General features: G+C 46.8%; 1 protein-coding gene across 2 annotated transcripts; it reads right to left on the reverse strand.

Moving 5' to 3' along the window:
• Nucleotides 1–73: 73 nt before the first annotated feature.
• stom (stomatin) lies at nucleotides 74–8,099 on the reverse strand. Of its 2 annotated transcripts, XM_083670640.1 has the most exons (8): nucleotides 7,958–8,099; nucleotides 7,444–7,488; nucleotides 6,729–6,838; nucleotides 5,980–6,052; nucleotides 2,886–2,968; nucleotides 2,551–2,754; nucleotides 2,191–2,325; nucleotides 74–1,090 (listed from the first exon to the last, which is right to left on the reverse strand). In XM_083670640.1, exons 1-8 carry the CDS (start codon nucleotides 8,019–8,021, stop codon nucleotides 902–904), a joined length of 903 nt encoding a protein of 300 aa, XP_083526766.1. In that variant the 5' UTR covers nucleotides 8,022–8,099; the 3' UTR covers nucleotides 74–901. The 2 variants fall into 2 exon arrangements, with proteins under 2 accessions (XP_083526766.1, XP_083526767.1); XM_083670641.1 differs by lacking the exon at nucleotides 7,444–7,488.
• Between the last annotated feature and the right edge of the window lie 9,546 nt (nucleotides 8,100–17,645).

The raw sequence follows: 17,645 nt of genomic DNA on the forward strand, positions 1-17,645 counted from the left end.
TGTGTTTGTGCCAGGGTGCTTCCGTCATCACAATAAAGTGGAATAAATAGTGGAAAAGAACACAGTTCACAGTTTAGTTTGTAGGGTAACAGTGCAGATATATATGTTTATCTAAGTACATTTACAAATGCATGTCAATAAATGAATAACAATAGCAAAACTTATTTTTGGTAGAAAAGGTGTAACAGACAGTTTGCATATGGATGTGCATATGAAAATATAAACAGATAAGAACTAACTTCTATGAGCAAAGTTTTCAGCAGCAACATACTAAAAACATACAGTATTATAGCAAATTACAGTATGAAGAAACAGATACACTCTATTTATACAGTAGAGTGACACAAAATCCCAATACAAACACAACGAGTATATACTGCATTTATATACGTGTGACACACAACAAGGATACTGTGAAACTATATTTGAAAGGTGTTTGACCAGTTCCTCATGTTATCATAAAGCTAATTATTACACTCAAGAGGGTCGGTAATAAAATACTGCTGTCTTAAAATGATCATCATGTTTCATCCAGAGATGTGCATAGATACGATTTGGGACCGTATGGTAGGTTAATGACGATGACGATGACTTAAGGCTTTCTGCTGTTAAAATGGCAGTAACAAAAGAGGCAGTTTCCCAGAGAGAGGGACAGGCTCCTGCAATCCGTGTTGAAGCCTTGTAACAGGAAACACACATCCATACAATATTTACAAACTGTTGACAGTTTACTGACCTACAAACTAAACCTGGCATCCTCCGAACGAGCTTACACTGACCTAACTCTCAGCAATATTGGCACAAGGGACAAAGTCAGCTCAATCACAGAAGCTCTGTGTGTGTGTGTGTGTGTGTGTGTGTGTGTGTGTGTGTGTGTGAGAGAGAGAGTTTGAGTACTCCCTCAGCGTTTCATGAAAGCCTGCATCATGTCCATGGGCAGGGGGAAGATGATGGTGGAGTTCTTCTCTGCTGCGATGGTGTTGAGGGTCTGCAGGTAGCGCAGCTGCAGGGCGGAGGGGGACTCGGCGATCACCAGGGAGGCCTCCTTCAGCGCCCGCGAGGCATTCATTTCTCCCTCCGCAGCTATCACCTGAGAGAGAGAGAGAGAGAGAGAGAGAGAGAGAGAGAGAGAGGGAGAGAGACCCGGCAAATGGTGAAATAGCTGGATGGAGAGCGAGAGATAGAATTACAGTATATGCCACTTTCCATTAAAGGGGTCAGCCCTTGAAAGTGGGTTTGTATGTGTGTGTTTGTGAGAGACCATTAGATAATGAGAAATACGGGTGAAAAGGGGGGAGGGAAAGATTCCAGCACGCCATGCACAAATTAATTAAAGTGAATGTGAGTAGGCTTATATGAGAAGGATGATTGATTGATTGATTTATTTCGACAATCAGGGACAGCCCTCTGAACCATAAAAGTGCAATCTGTAATCTGCTCCCACCCATGTTTTTGGTACAGCTGAGGGATGAGGCTGGAGAAATGGAACCAGTCTCTGTCTCAATGTCATAGACAGAGCGATGGATGCAAGGACTGACCACCCATGAGATCCAGATAGCTTTAACTATGTTTTGAAGCTTTCCAGTGTTTGTTTCCAAGTAAAACAAGGTAAGGTTTTGGAGTCTGATGGGGTAAGACAGTTAAACCAAGCTCATGTACGCATTCATAAGTTATATTCTTCAGAAATCAATGGCTATATCTAAAAGCCCACATGGGGTGTTCCAATTAGAGATTGGAGGAGATTGGAGGACCTTTAAATAGCAGCTTCAATGTGGGGAGATGATATCTAATTAGTGTAATGGCCTCTGGGAGAGAAGTCTCCAGCTCTTCTCTAAGCTGAGTGAAAAGGGTTCTAAGTGCATGACCACCCGTTGCTAAGGAACTAGGGGGAGCATCACCCGGGGTAATTCTGGGCTTTTTTATATAATGGAAGTCTCTCTCTCTCTAACATTGTAGAGACAGGCTGCCTTTATTGCCTTCTTCCGTCACTTCAGGGCAGAGTGAGAGTAGCGTGGTCATGGTTAACGGAGAAGATAAAACACACCACAGTAACACGTTTCTTTTTTATAAAAATAAATAAAAGAAAAACGAATTCAGTAAAAGCTACCTGTGCGTGCATGTACGGTACGTGTGTATGGTATGTGAGAGTGTGACTGTATTAAGTGTGCCTGTGTGTGCATAGGCATGTACCTTAGCTCTGGCCTCGCGGCTAGCCTCAGCCTCTGCTGCCATCGCCCTCTGGAGCTGCAGGGGCAGCTTGGTGTCCTTGATCTCCACCCTCTCCACCTTGATGCCCCAGTCATCTGTCGCATCATCCAGGGTGGCCTGAAGGAAACCCAGGGAGCATGATGACACGCCATTTCAACAGCTCACACAGACGGCCACTTCCTGTATGCAACCTACAGTACAAACAGGCCTAGCTCACCACCTCACACAGCATGAACGTGCTCCACGAACGTGCTCCACGAGTGAACCGCTCCAGGTAAGAGGGGACACAAGGCTGAGTATGGTCAAAGTGTGGTCAATGTACAAGAGGACGTGGTGGAGTACCTGCATGCTGTGTGCGATCTCCTCGCGGTCAGACAGGATCTCGGACAGGTTCTTGGTGCCTAGGACGTTCCTCAGGGTGGTCTGGGCCAGCAGGCGGGTGGCGGCATCAGCGTTGGTGATGTTGGCGACAGCCAGGGTGGCGTTCTGAACGCGGTAGTACACCACGCCGTCAACACTCACCGTTACAGAGTCCTTGGTCAAAACCTGGAGAGGGAGGGAGGGAGGGAGGGAGGAAGGAGGAAGCAGTTACTACTGACAGGAAAGACAGGATTGATCACTGATTTGTCAAATGGACTGGTGACCACTGTGTGTGTGTGTGTGTGTACTGAGCTCACCTCTTGTGGGGGGATGTCAAAGGTGATGGTGCGCATGTCCACATTAATGAAGCTGTCTGTGCAGGGCAGGATGAAGAACAGACCTGTGGGATTGACAAACACATCACTTTTATTAGCAAAGCTTAAAAGCCACTTAATATCACAACTGAAAACAGTTAGAACATATCTACCGTCAAGTAGAGCTAGTGTGTAAGTATAGACCAGAGTGCATGTCTGGCATGTGACCAAATCAACCTCAAACTCCATTCATCGACATGAGGATTACTGTTAATCACAGCTGTATTCATGTGCAGTGATATTTTGCATTGATAAACCCTTCTTTGTTTGCACACGTTCTGATTCAGCAGGGTACAGTGCAGTGTTTGTTTTGCAGTGTATGTGTGTCCATGGTTTGTTGTGCAAGTTGTTTTGTCTGAAACGTTGTTCTCTCTGCTGCTGTTGAAACGGGTCTCTCTTGAACGAGACTAACCTGTATAAATAAAGTCCTACAGTACAAACAATGTGGCTGCGGCCAGAACAAAGACCACAAACTCTTAAAAAAGAAAGACTAGTGGTTACCTTTTTCCTTGAAAATGTTTGCTTCTCAAACACTTTTTTTTTTCTTCCATCACTTAGTTGAATACTTAACATTAGGCTAGGTTGTGCAAGTCAAATAATTAAATAATCAAATAATCACTTAGAAAAGCAAAGATGTTGCCTTGTGCGACCTCCACTGTTGTATGCATGTCCATCTGTTTCTAGAATAATTGTTCCTGGCAGGAATGGACCTGAGCCAAGCAGCAGCTGGCCCGTGCTCAAACTCGGAAGCATGCTCTTGTGTGGCTCTGCAAAGCATCATGGGAGATGTAATGGAAAATTCCACAGAACGCCACCCTAAAAATGGCACCAGCTTGCCGGCCACAACAACTTGGTTTAAAGCAGAGTAATCGCGGTGCATAAAACATTAGGAACAAGAAAGTCTAGAGTAGTATTTTTATGGCTACAAATGTAGACAATACATCTCAATTTATTCTGCATAAAGTTATTATTGTACAGTTATACAGAACTGTGCAAGGCAGAGAGAGAGAGAGAGAGAGAGAGAGAAAGAGAGGAAGCACATGGATATGGGAAGGGTTCAGTGAAGGAAACCAAATACTAAAATAAAACATATTATCTCAGGAATGTCGGGGTCCCTGACAGATGGACTATTATTATCACTGGCCTTTATTCTCTGGCCATCCTGGAATGCAGGGGTATCATGTCTTCCATGGATAGCTTGATAAGAGGCTTCATGCATCCAAACACAGAAAACCCAGCTTGTTTTACCTTCAGTCTGGCTGTGTCACATACAGACCACTGTGGCCACTGTGTATACAGGGTCGTTTTAATGACATTAAACTCCCACTACACATCTCCATGTCATGTCACCTAGGCTTCAATTGTTACAATGGAGTCCACATTGTACGGTTTGTATGATTAAACATTCCTTAACTTGTCCTTTTTGTGATCAATTTTACTTGATTTTACTCACGTGAAAAGGCCCCTTCAAATGATAGAAGGCTACTTGTTTGGGGGGGGGGGGGCGTCAAGAAAACAGCAAGGCAAGGCAAGGCAAGGCAAGTTTATTTATATTGCACATTTCATACACAGAGGCAATTAAAAGTGCTTAAAATAGGTAAAAAGAAAAAAAGAATAAAAGATATAAAAAAGAATAAAAGTCACAGTGCATTTTTGTGTCAGAGTGCAATTATTAGCAGCAATTTAGTTTCACGAGCATTTTTAACGAGCATTTTTTCTTTCTTTTTTTTAAAGCATAAAAGACAGTGTTCAGCTTTCTTAGTCCTTGTTAGAACTCTAGCAGCAGCATTCTGAATGAGCTGTAACTGCCTACGGGCTTTTTTGGGAAGTCTAACCTACTGTAAATGAAAGTGTGAATGGACATGCAACGAGACACACCTCTCTGCTCTGCACCTCAGTTTCAGAAACAAGGACAGAGACTGGAATCACAAACAGGCAACATCATACGAGGAGGAGGGGGGGGGCATCAAGATAAAGGGTCAAATTAATCAAATGAATAGAGTGTATATGAGGCGATGGTCTAACACAACGAGATGTAGGGCAGCACGGCCTAATCAGATCGCTTTCAGTAAGAGATGAACTTTGAAACTCTTAAAGGAGGATTAGTCAATCTGCTGCACGTGCTGTTAACTCTGTATGGCTCTGTTTTAGAGAGATTCTGCTAAAAGAAAGCATGGTTCTGGAAAGACCTACAGGCTGGACAGGTTGAGTCCAAAAACTGAGAAAGATATGTTTCTGACACTGTAATGTTTCTGTCACACATACTATTAGGAACAAGTCTTGTAAGCAGGATACAGGAAGTATGGTAAACCTGCTGCTGTCTACATCCTGCACAGCGGTTAAAACAAGAGGTGGTGGTATGTCAGCCCACCAAGACTATGACGTCAAAGAAACCGCTTAAGGCAGATTTACCTCTTACCAAATGAACACTAAGTAGACACTTGACTCCTCCTAATGCAGGGGTGCCCACACTTTTTCGGCTTGTGAGCTACTTTCAAAATGACCAGGTCAAAATGATCTACCTACATTAAAAAATGTATATATATATATATAAATTGGAAGGCTAACTAAGTCAGTTCTGCAGTAGGTAGCGCGTTTAACCGCGAATGCATAGTGACACGTGACCCGTAGAAGAGAAGCGATCTCAGACTGGCCGCATTGTACGTCAATCAAGTGGCGCACTCACACTGGCTCAATTGCCTCCTACCGTGCTGAAGCACAAATGTCCGTCGTAAAAAAAAAAATCACGACGTGATTTTTTTTAATGTCACGCGATCGACCCGCACTACTCTCGCGATCGACCGGTCGATCGTAATCGACGTATTGGGCACCCCTGTCCTAATGCATCCTCATCAAGACAGGCAAAATCAAACAACCTGTTTACTGCAGTTTCTTTTCATATCATGCACTCTATAAGGATGTTTTTTTAGCAGGCTTTTTCATAATGCCATTACAAGGTTGCTTTAGATGACATTTGGTGGAATAGAGATTTACTGGAAGAGATGGGTTTTTCTCCCGGGACTTAGTGGTCTGTTACCTGGTCCTTTGGCTCCTCCTCGTACGATGCGCCCCAGGCGGAAGATAATAGCCCTCTCATACTCTTTCACAATCTGCCAGAGAAAATGAGAGAAAACACACACACACACACACTTAAGTTGAGAACGTTAAGTTAAGACGTGTTCAGACGTGCTTGTGTCTTGGGTTTCCTACATTTCTCTGGGCCATGTGACTGAGCCAGTCGCCAAACATGGTCTCGTTTCCTCTAAACATACACCTAGCCTATTGCCCATCACCCAAATCAACAGATGGCCTGCACCAAGGACAAAGTCGATAAAGCTGTGTGTTCTGCTCGGAAATAGTTAGATATGCCTTCTGGCTGCGAGATATTTGGTGAATGTCTCTACTCCTTTTTTCTGGACCCAGACGCACGCACACACACAGTATTGGTAATCATTATAGTTGATCATCTTTCTCTGGTTTTACATTGCTCAAACAACCTTTTCGCTGATCATTCAGATATTGTGCCGTTCACGGATTGGCTCTAAACAATCCCAGACTCTTCTACTTTTAACTGAGTAAATACCGAACAATCTAACTCTAGCTGCTGGTCTTTGCCGTTTGAGCAATTTGCACATGGGCAACGAGGTATGCTGGTGAGCAATCAAAGTAAATACACACACACACACACTGCACTCTCCACTATTTGCTCAGTTCAGGCCCAGGGAAATGACAAAGTTCATAGATCATCCGTGTGGTGGGTGGATGTATAATGACAGGTAGCTGTACCTTGATGCACATCCATATGGAGAGGGGCAGGGTGACCAGGGTCAGCAGAATGGAGAAGGCAACGATGATCATTCCACACAAGCCTATGCTGGGCTCTGGGCTCTCCAAAGCTGTAAAAAACAAGACAACACAACAAATCACATGATATCAAATCACAGACAAGAGAAGGAGTCTCCTCTCACGCTGACCGTCCATATGGCAGCCTGTATCACATGCTTGTCCTGGTCCACGATCAAACCAAACAAAACACGTTTTATTTGCCAATCAATCAATCACTGTTTGGAATTTCTGTGGTATCCCTCCCCGAGACAACACACCTGCTGCACACCCCCCACAAGTGTATACAAAACTAATTGTGATTAAGGTCATCCAATAAATTAAATAAATTAATCCAATTGCTCTTTAAAGTCATGAAATACCTAGATACGCATGCGTCTCATGTCGTTTTAGTCGGTGTCTGACATCCCATGCAGAAGATTGATCCGATGTCACACAACGTTACACACCGCACACCAGCCACACCCTACACCAGCCACCATCTATCAACTCGTTTTTACATTTGGAATATAAACAGTCTCAGAGAGATGTGAATGCCTCTCTACTGAGACTGACCAAAGCTGATTAAGGCCAAAGCAGCCACCCTCCAGCTTAACTTGTTGAATTAAACCTGACCAAGCTCTCTACCATGCAGCCAATTCAACCTCAAGACGCGTACCTTCAGAATCAGCAAGAAGGGAACTGCCTGGCCATACAGATGTCACTATATAACATATAACAAAGATTCACTACATTGCCATGACCAACTGGGAATGTACGCTGTACTGTGTTGACAAATAAATGTGATTGATTAAACAACGTTGTTATAACACCAACGTATTCCGCTATATGGCGCGAGCGGGGTAGAGTGTAGCTAATAAGGCGTAGTCGCAACAGGGGTGCGTCCCACTGTTGCGGTCATGTTTATTTCAGACTGCCTTGGCTTGATTTGGCCAGTTTGACCACCTGTTGAAGAATAAATAAACTATGAGCAGTAAGAACATTCTCAGTCGCCAGGCAGTTTTGTTTTTCAAGTAACCGTAATTAGCTAGCTAAAAAAGCAATGTTGATCATGAGAGTAAACTAATCTAGACTAGCTAGCAACCAAGCTGTAGTAGATAGGGGCCTGTATTTATTTCTTATAACGGACCCAGGCACACATATGCGGTGAAAATCAAATACATTAGGCCTACCCGCTTGACGCTCCCGTCGTTTTGCGTCTTGCGATGAAGCGGTTTCTCTGCGGTCATCCATCATTTAAAAAGAAATACAATTCAGTCACTCTCTGGTCTCCCTGTGTTTCTACTACGCTTTGAGGTTGGTCCTAGAAGCGAGCCGTTATTTCCATGACTACTCGGGCTAGGAGGAGCCTGTTCTTTCTTCTTCGTTTCTACTCTGATTTCTCCCGCAGCTGCAAAATGTCTTTTGTCTCCTTCTACAGGGGAAACATGGAAGTTCCATGGAGACCGACTGTATGTAAATGGTTCTGGATTCTCCCCTTCCTTAGTACTCCATTGTGCACACATTGTCAAAGTTTTAGAGATATCAAATTTACTGCATTTCTAAATATGTGGCGATATCTAAATATGTGACAATGTATTGCCTCAAAGTCTAATGTCTGTGCAACAATGTAACAGTGCATTAGGCCTAGGGTTAGGGTTGGAGCTAGGGTTGGATTTAGGGTTAGGGCCTGATTTAGGGTTAAGGTTGGAGCTAGGGTTCAGGTTGACGTTAGGGTTAGGGATGGAGCTAGGGTTTGGGTTGAGGTTAGTTTGTGCTGGAGCTAGGGTTAGGGTTAGGGTTAGGGTTGGAACTAAGGTTAGGGTTAAGGTTAGGGTTATGATTAAGGCTGAGGTTAGGGTTAAGGTTAGGTGTGCTGCATTAGGTTAGGGAACCTACTAAGTAGACACAGATAATCAGTATCTATGTGTTAACAAGCAGTTGCTTAAACACTTCCACTGCAAACAGACACAACCCAACGTATCCAAGCCACCCATTGTGCCCAGGTTCTTCAGATAAGTAAACAGTCCAAATATATATCACATAGGCTTCGATCCCCAAATCATAGGCGCCACACTGTGGCTTCCATTAGCCTCATTTCACAGGAGTAGCCTCTAGCCCCCAAAGGAGACGAGTGAACCTGCCACTCAACACACCCGTCACAGCTGTGTGGTCAAAGTGACCCAGGCTTACTGCCAACAACCATTCCTCTGCTGGACTGGACCTTGTCCCCCCCCCCCCCCCCCCCCAAAAAAAAGCCCTGCAATTCCTTGAGGTGCGATTATCCTGGGAAAGCAAAGGGATGGAGGCTGCCTGCGCATGTTGGAGTGGCCGGGAACTCCATGCCGGCTAATCCTCTTTTAATTAGGGTAAGGAGAGGGGAATCTGGGACCCCTCCTGGATTAGTCACAGCACATTGACAAAGCACCAAGCTGGGACGAGTGCACAGGACTGGCTGGCAGTGGCCAGTTAAGGCCCGGCTACGTCCTCCCATGCGTGAAAAAATGCTCTTCCCCCTCTCCCTGCGGCTACCTGGGATTTGACCTTTTTCCTTTAATGCTAAAAGTTCTCTGGTCTCTGGTGGGTCTGTCTGACGGATAAGTTACAGAATATGATTCACTCATTTCTCATCTCTCTCTCTCTCTCTCTCTCTCTCTCTCTCTCTCTCGTTTTTCTCCCTCTCTCTGCCTGTACTGCCACCCTCTCTCTATTATCCTCCCCCCTTTTCTATTCCCCTGTCTCACTCGTTCTCTATCCTCTCTTCTTTCTATACCCCCTCCCTCCCTCCCCTTCTCTATCTTTCTACCCCTCTTTCCTTTCACTGTACTAATGGAGGTGAGAACCCCCCCCCCCCCCATGAGAGTAGGGATTAAGTTGAGGACAAAAGGATGCTTGAATCAATCTCATGCCACACAGCAGGTTCAGGCACATAAGACTACTCCAGGATGTGTACTTCTCTGATTCTGTAAATATCAACATGGCAGTATTTCATGTTAGAGAGCATCATATACTATATACTGTGTCTTGTTAGCGTTCTTCCTTATGTTCATGGGAAACAAGTATGAAATTCTCACACTTAAGTGGTTGACAGTTATTTTGAGCCAACGGTACCTCTAATAATGAACGATAATGTCTAAAGAATAGTTTCAGTACCCCGATCCGTTTGAATGGACACAAATTCTAAATGTTGATGACGCCATGTGTGTGAATGGTGGATTATGTGGTTTCGGTATGTACCATTTCTTGGACACTAGAGAGCAGTGTTGTTCTCTAAACAAGAGAATGTCTGGGTACTCTTGAACAACTAGGAGGAGGTGGAGAAAGACTGAGCCTGAGACATCGGTTAGATGGCCAGAGCAATCAATGACTGCATTCTATAGGGCGAAATGTCTCTATAGTCTGTACTCATATTCTTACTTATATTCGAGCAACACTATCATAGCAAAGTTTATGAACAAGTAAGTCTATTCATTTATTTTTGTCACAAGCAATGACTATCCAAAACCCCAAATACATGTGCAATCCCTGAACATGATATGCTTGCATTGGGAAGACCTGGCAGTGGGTGAAGGTGGGTATTTTTGTATGATATGAAATAATTCCTTAGTATTTTAACAATTGATAAATCACTTTCTGAATTAAATAAACCTGCACGTGTTCAAATTATCAGAATTTTGATCTAGAGATCACACAGGTTTCCATATCTTAAAATGAAAACTGTAAAATAAAGCAATTTCTTCCTAGCATGATATAGTACATATCTGCGTATTAAAAAGAAAAAATGCTGCATGAGAAGAAATCGCTCGCTGGGATAATGTAATCACTTTAAGCCTGTCATAACAAGTTCAAAGGTCACAACCAGTGGTTCAGATGATTATACAGAACTCACCTCTGAACATTTGTATTTCATATTCTGGTTTTGTTCTTTTTTTTTCTTTTTCAATTCCTGCAATAACACCATGTGTGGTGCAGTTCCTGTGCATTATGATAATGTGCTATCTCAGGAAGCCTTTGGTAGTCATTGTCCCTCTTTGTAATGTATCCAGGTAGTGTGTGTGTGTGTGTGTGTGTGTATGTGTGTGTGTGTGTGTGTGTGTGTGTGTGTGTGTGTGTGTGTGTGTGTGTGTGTGTGCGCGCGCTTGCTGAGGCGCCTGCGTTTGGCATTCTGCTCCAGTTCTCCCACTGAAATGAGTTCTCTCTCTAAACTTCCAGTGGATGCGGTGCCCACACAGCTGTTCTCCCCTGAGCTGGTGTACATAAAACATAAAAGACAAGTCTATATGAAAAATGCACAGAGCGCAGGAATATAATGTGCTTGATACCCTGCTGCTGTAGAGAGAGTGTGTGCGAGAGAGAGAGTGTGTGCGAGAGAGAGAGAGAGAGAGAGAGAGAGAGAGAGAGAGAGAGAGAGGGAGAGGGAGAGATAAAGAGAGAGGCCTGCCCTGGATAGATTCCCTTTCTCCCAAATTCGTTTGACTGCAGGCTTGGATGGTTGCCTGCGCAAACATTTACTCAGCGTACTCCACCCGCGTATCACATTACAAAGATTGATTGCTTGCTTGCCTCTCACCCATCGCCGTTTCATTGGCCAAAATGAAATCGAATGACATTCTTGAAACAAGACAATCTGAGGGGTGCAATTGTCATGCACAGAACAAGTGGCAGCCTCTCTGTCAAGAGCCAAGGCAAGCTGATTTGTGTGTGTGTGTGTGTGTGTGTGTGTGTGTGTGTGTGTGTTTTTCCAGCAAATTCATGCCATTGTTTTTCTTGTGTATTGAAGGATAATTGAAATGTCACGTACAAGGTAGCGAAAACAAATCAAGATGAAAATGGCTGTAACAGTGCATAAAGTGGAACAGAAGCACAGTGCCTTTCTCCTGAAATAATGTAAAACCACGGTGATTAAGGCACACACTACGGTACTTTAAATGTGGCTCTGGACTCGTCAGTATATGCCCAATATCAGGATGTAATTACGGTTTAAGATAAAAAAACAATAAGCAAGGATTTACTCCAGTCATTTCACGGGCCTTGTGGACGCTGTATCAGGAAGCCCTGCCCTGAAAACAAATGTTCCGGAGATGGGAGCGGAGTGAGCAGCAAGAAAAACTCATAACAAAACAATCGAAAATGCCCCGGGTCCCTGGATGCTTCGCTCGGAGCCAGATCGAAACAGACATTACTCTGCAGTTCAAGGTGACCTGCAGCTTTTACCCCAGTCTTTTCCGACCAACTACACCAGCCGACGCGAATCAATCCGCCAGCATCTCATTTCACGTCGTAGACGGAGACAGAGACAAACTCTCTCGTATGTTTTAATCAATAGTGGACGGAGGTAGTGAGAGTAAGGTATGAGAGAGAGAGAGAGAGAGAGAGAGAGAGAGAGAGAGAGAGAGAGCAGCGCAGAGAGACCTGGTGGTGCTGGCGGTGAGCGGGGGGGGGATGGGGGGAGCGGCTCTGGGCAGCTGTGGTGTGTTAGCGCTACTCAGGTAGAAGTAAGAGCTCAGATCAGGCGCTCTGACCCTCGGGGACGCAGGGTCAGCTCACAGGATGCTGGGTTTCTCAGCTAACCCTTTCTTTCAAAATAACCAAACTGCTCTCTGGGACCCCAGGCAACAGCAGATTAGCCCCCCTCTGCCGCACCGTGTCCTCGCTCACCAACTTATCCTCTCCTCTCTCCTCCCTCACTCTCTCTCTCTCCATCTCTCTCTCCCTCCCTTCCTTTCTCTCTCGTTCGCTCTCCCACTCTCTCTCCCTCCTCTCTCTCTCTCTCCCTCTCTCTCGCTCCCTCACATCGTTAGCATTTAGATAGACGAGAGCAGAGAAGCTTGGGTAATAGGCTTTTCCCCTTCCCTCCCTCCATCCCTCCATCCCTCCATCCCTCCTTCCCCTCTTGCTCAAATCAGCTGAAGTGAGAGGGATTAAATCAAAAGAACAACAATGATGATGAGAGAGTGTGAGAGGGAGAGAAAAGGAGAATCAGAGGGGAAGAGCGGACAGAGGGAGGGGAGCATAACGCTTGATCGGTTGTGAGCTCATTAACCGAGGCCTTGACAGAATTGATGTTAGAGGTGATTGGAGATTATCACATTTAGGGAATACTTCATCCCCTTATCTCCTCACCACTACCCCCCTCCTCCCTCCTCCCTCCTCCCTCCCCCCTCCCCTCCCTGCCTTCCTCGTCCATCCTCCCTCCTTCTCTCTTTCTCTTGATTTCATCCAGGTCAGCTGTCCCCCAGCTCAATTCCCTGGGCCCTGGCCTGAAGCGGGAGGGGGTCTCCCAGATACACATCAACACTAGCTGTCTGCTTGATCTCCTAATTCTGCTTCATTTAAACTTCATCAACTGTTCCACTGGACCGGAAGAGGAGAAGAATGGAAACAGCTTGGGTGAAAACAGCTTTTTTCACTCCCCCCCTCCGCTTGCCACCCCCCCCCCCCCCCCCCCCCCTTTTGTTGTCAGATCTGATATGATATCCCCACAGCTACACCCCCCCCCCCCACTTCCATATACACACAAACACACACACTCTCGCCACATACATACATACATTACACCCCCCCCCCCCCCCCCCCCGCCCGCCCCCCTAGAACATGACCAACCCCAGAGATAGGAAAGGACACTAATCCTACGCGCCCGTACCCCCTGCTCCCGCTGTCCCGCCCCCCCCACCCCCCGACCCCCCTGCCACCCCTCACACTGGGAAATTTAGCATGCCCCTTCGGCTGATGCAGAAAATAAGATTACTGTATTTAAATGACTATGGTAATAGTGAGCGTGCTGCTGTCCCCTGTAGGATAGGGGATTTCTCCTGTGCTCATTGTTAGCAGTTTTGCTAAGCGCCATCGTCCTGCTCCTGGCTACAATGGGGATGTCATCTGAAAGCTTTTTTTTCCTAGGTTTTTTTCGTTCTCTCTCTGTTCTCTTATTTCCCTCTGCCACCCCCCTCCTCCTCCACCCAAGTATCGCCCCCGTTGATTCCTCAAAGGACTGGAGTGTGTGTGCGTGTGTGTGTGTGTGTGTGTCACTCTCTCTCTCTGTGTGCGTGTGCATGTGTGTGTATTTGTGTGTGTGTCTGTGTGTGTGTGTGTGTGTGTGTGTCTGTGTGTGTGTGTGTGTGTGTGCGCGTGTGTGTGCGCATGTGTGTGTGTCTGTGTGTGTGTGTGTGTGTGTGTGTGTGTGTGTTTGTGTGTGTCTGTGTGTGTGTGTGTGCGCGTGTGTGCATGTGCACGCGCGCGAGTGTCACTCTCTCCCCAGCCCTCTGCAGTCCAGACACAAGGTGAACGTTCCTCATTCAAAGCCTCGCTGCGGTGATTGGACACGCTCAGCCTGTCGTGGAAAAGCGTAATCCGTTCTATGTCTGCAATGAAACAAACACCCAGAGGACCACACCTCTCCCAGGGCCATTGTGACGAGCGAGGACAGGTGTCCAGTGAGTCAGGTGCTCGCTACCATACCTGCATGACTCTGTCATCTGTGCGTCCGAAAGCAAAGGGGTTTATTTCATTGTTTGGTGTCCGAGGCAATGCTCAAGTAATTGAGGTAGAATGAGTGGACTAAAGGATTAGGGGAGAGTGAACACATGTCTGGATGAAGCATAATTACCATTTGATAGGGGGCTTTTCGGTGGGTTTGGTGGGCTCTGTGTCTGGGTCAAACAGTCACACACCCCTCCGGTGAGCCCCTCTGATGCCAAGCTGGTGCCAAGCAGAGAAAGGGTCTACAGCAGTTCTGTAAACAACCCTACCCACAAAGATAGGTGGAGGTAAGATCTAGAGAGAGAGACACATGAGAGGGAGAGAAAGAGGGAGAGAGAGAGGGAGAGAGAGAGAGAGAGAGAGAGAGAGAGAGAGAGAGAGAGAGAGAGAGAGAGAGGAATGTGTATACTGGGATTTTAGGACACCGACTGTGAGTGTGATGCTACCGTCGGCTTGTCCTCTGCGTCACAGAGCACTTCATCATAGGTGGGTTTTTCTCCAGGCCCTGTTCCCCCCCCCCACACACACACCCCACACCACCACCTCCCCCAGCCCCAAGCCCCCCTACCTACCTACCTACATACTGTCCCCATCCCCGTCCCCATCCCTGGTCTCTCTCAGCCTCCCGGGCCCACCAGCCCCCCACCCCCCCGCCCCCCGTTGCATGGCTGATCTATAGGTTTTCGGCGGCGGAGGGAGCGATAAATCACGAGAATGGGGGCCGGCAATGATTGGACTGCGGGGCGCAGAGAACGAAAGAGAGAGAGAGAGAGAGAGAGAGAGAGAGAGAGAGAGAGTTAGAGAGAGAGAGAGAGAGTTAGAGATAGAGAGAGGAGAGAGATGGATAGGAGCAGTGCAGGAAGGGAGAGAGCAGCTAGGGGAGGAGGAGGAGGGGAGGAGGAGGAGGAGGAGGGGAGAGTGTGGGCCCAGCACGGCCCAGCGGAGCGCCACACGTGCAATAGACAGGTTACTGATGGTGTTTGTTTCTCCCAGGCCCGTACCTGTGCAGGGGGCAGAGTCTCCTGGGTGTTTCGTAAAGGAGCTATGGGTCTGTGGGGGACAGAGAGAGCCATCTATAGGACACATAAACTGGGGGAGTTGACTACACCCGAGCTGGAATTAGCCAAGCGCTTGATATATATGGGCACAGCAGCATTGCTTATTCTGGCCAAGCTATTATACCAGCATGGGAGAGAGGGAGAGAGAGAGAGAGGGGAGGGGGGGGATAGAAAGAGAGAGAGAGACAGAGACAGAGAACCCCTGGGAGTAGGGAATGCAGATAGATAGCGTTGCATATATTAACACAATTAAAACTTAATTTGTATAAATCTGTGGATTTTAGCCTCATTTAAGCCTTGGATGGCTTGATATTTTTTAAGAGGAGAAATGAAAGGAGCATTAAGACTGTCCGTGAAGGCTTTAGGGCATGCAGTACGCCTGCCATAGTTTACAAGCTATTTTGTTCAGCTAACATTTTCAAAATGGGTAGTTAAGCATCATTAGGCCAGTTGTAGACAATTGGACTTGCTGTCAATTATTGATGGCCATAGAATCTGATTATGTAAATCTGGAGAATATTGATGAGGAACTCCAACTGATACTGGAGTGGTTATTTGTGGCTCCACATTGTCATAGTAATGCCAGTGACACTCTTTCTGCCTGTCACCCTTTCAGCTGCTTGTGATAAAACCCCCACCACACACGCACACACACGCACACACACACATATATACACACACACTCACACACACTCACACACACACACACAGCCTGGGAAGTCACAACACAAACACAAACCACACACCACTGCCAGGGATAATGAACAACAGTGTGTGTGTGTGTGTGTGTGTGTGTGTATGTGTGTGTGTGTGTGTGTGTGTGTGTGTGTGTGTGTGTGTGTGTGTGTGTGTGTGTGTGTGTGTGTGTGTGCGAGTGTTTGTGCTCGTATGTGCGTGTATATACGTGTGTGTGTGTGTGTGTGTGTGTGTGTGTGTGTGTGTGTGTGTAACGGCGTCGGCAAGGATGTCACAACAAAACAAGCCTCCTCTCATTGTACACGTGTGCGTTTACAGTGGAGTGTCTCGCCCTTTTAATGGACGTTCCCTGTTACAGTGTGTTTCATCAGCGGCGTGCGCGGTGGCAGGTGGGAGGGGCTCCAGCCTTCGCCGGAGCGGAGAGGGGCTTTTGTTTGCTTTAGTTTACAACACGCCGCTCCTTGTTTGTTGCGTGTCAGCAGCCAGCTCTCTGCCATCAGCCCTGCCATCATCGAGGCTGACAGCTCGCCGCCATGTTGTGAAGGGAGGAACAGGAATTAAAAGGAGGGAGTTCGGAGAGAGAGAGAGAGAGACGGGCGGGGGGGGAGGGGGGGGGGGGGGACATCAGACGCAACGCCTTTATCTCTCTCTCTCTCTCTCTCTCTCTCTCTCTCTCTCTCTCTCTCTCTCTCTCGTCTCTCTTGTCTTCTCCTCCTCGTGAGATAACACGATGATTTAACCTTTCATTTGTTGTCACTTTGTTCGACGTTTAGCGGGTGCTGATTAAGAGTAGATAAGGGCTAGCCGGCTCAGTGATAAAGTAGTGGGGGGGAGGGGGGCGGGCGGGGTGTGTGTGTGTGTGTGGGGGGGGGGGGGGGGCGTGGGATGGGTGTGTGTGTGGGGGAGGGGGGGGGAGAGGGGAGGGGGGGTGGGTGCTAGGATTACAGAGATCATCCTTCCATTCATCCTACCCCTAAACAGATCCCGTCTTCCCTCCTCAAAAACTGCTAATTCCCTTTTGATGAGGCGTGCTAAATAAATCCTATTTCCACGCCTTTATCCCCCCCCGGCTCCTGGAGCGCAGATCAGGGAAGCAGATTTGAGGACTTCTGCTGCCGTGTGTGACCCACAATGGAGACCGTCTGCATCACGGCCTGCTCTGTCCACTCAGCCTCATTACGCTTTCACCCCAACACATGCCCAGTGGCCCACAAACACATACACACACACACACACACACACACACATACACACATATACACACACACAGCCTAACACACATACACACAGTCTAACACACACACACACACACTGTCACCCCAACACATGCCCAGTGGCCCACAAACACTCACACACACACACACACACACACACACACACACACACACACACACACACACACAACCTAACACACTCATACACACTGTCATCCTAACACACACGTGCACACACACACACACACATGCACGCTGTCACCCTAACACACACACGCGCACACACACATACACACTGTCACCCTAACACACACATACAGCATGCACACACACATACACACACACACACACACACACACACACACACACACACATTTATACACAATAAGAACACACAGGTGTACACAGAAGCATAAAGATACATTACAGTGTGT

The sequence above is a fragment of the Argentina silus genome (genome assembly GCF_951799395.1).
Source record: "Argentina silus genome assembly, chromosome: 5".
Taxonomy (NCBI): Eukaryota; Metazoa; Chordata; class Actinopteri; order Argentiniformes; family Argentinidae; genus Argentina; species Argentina silus.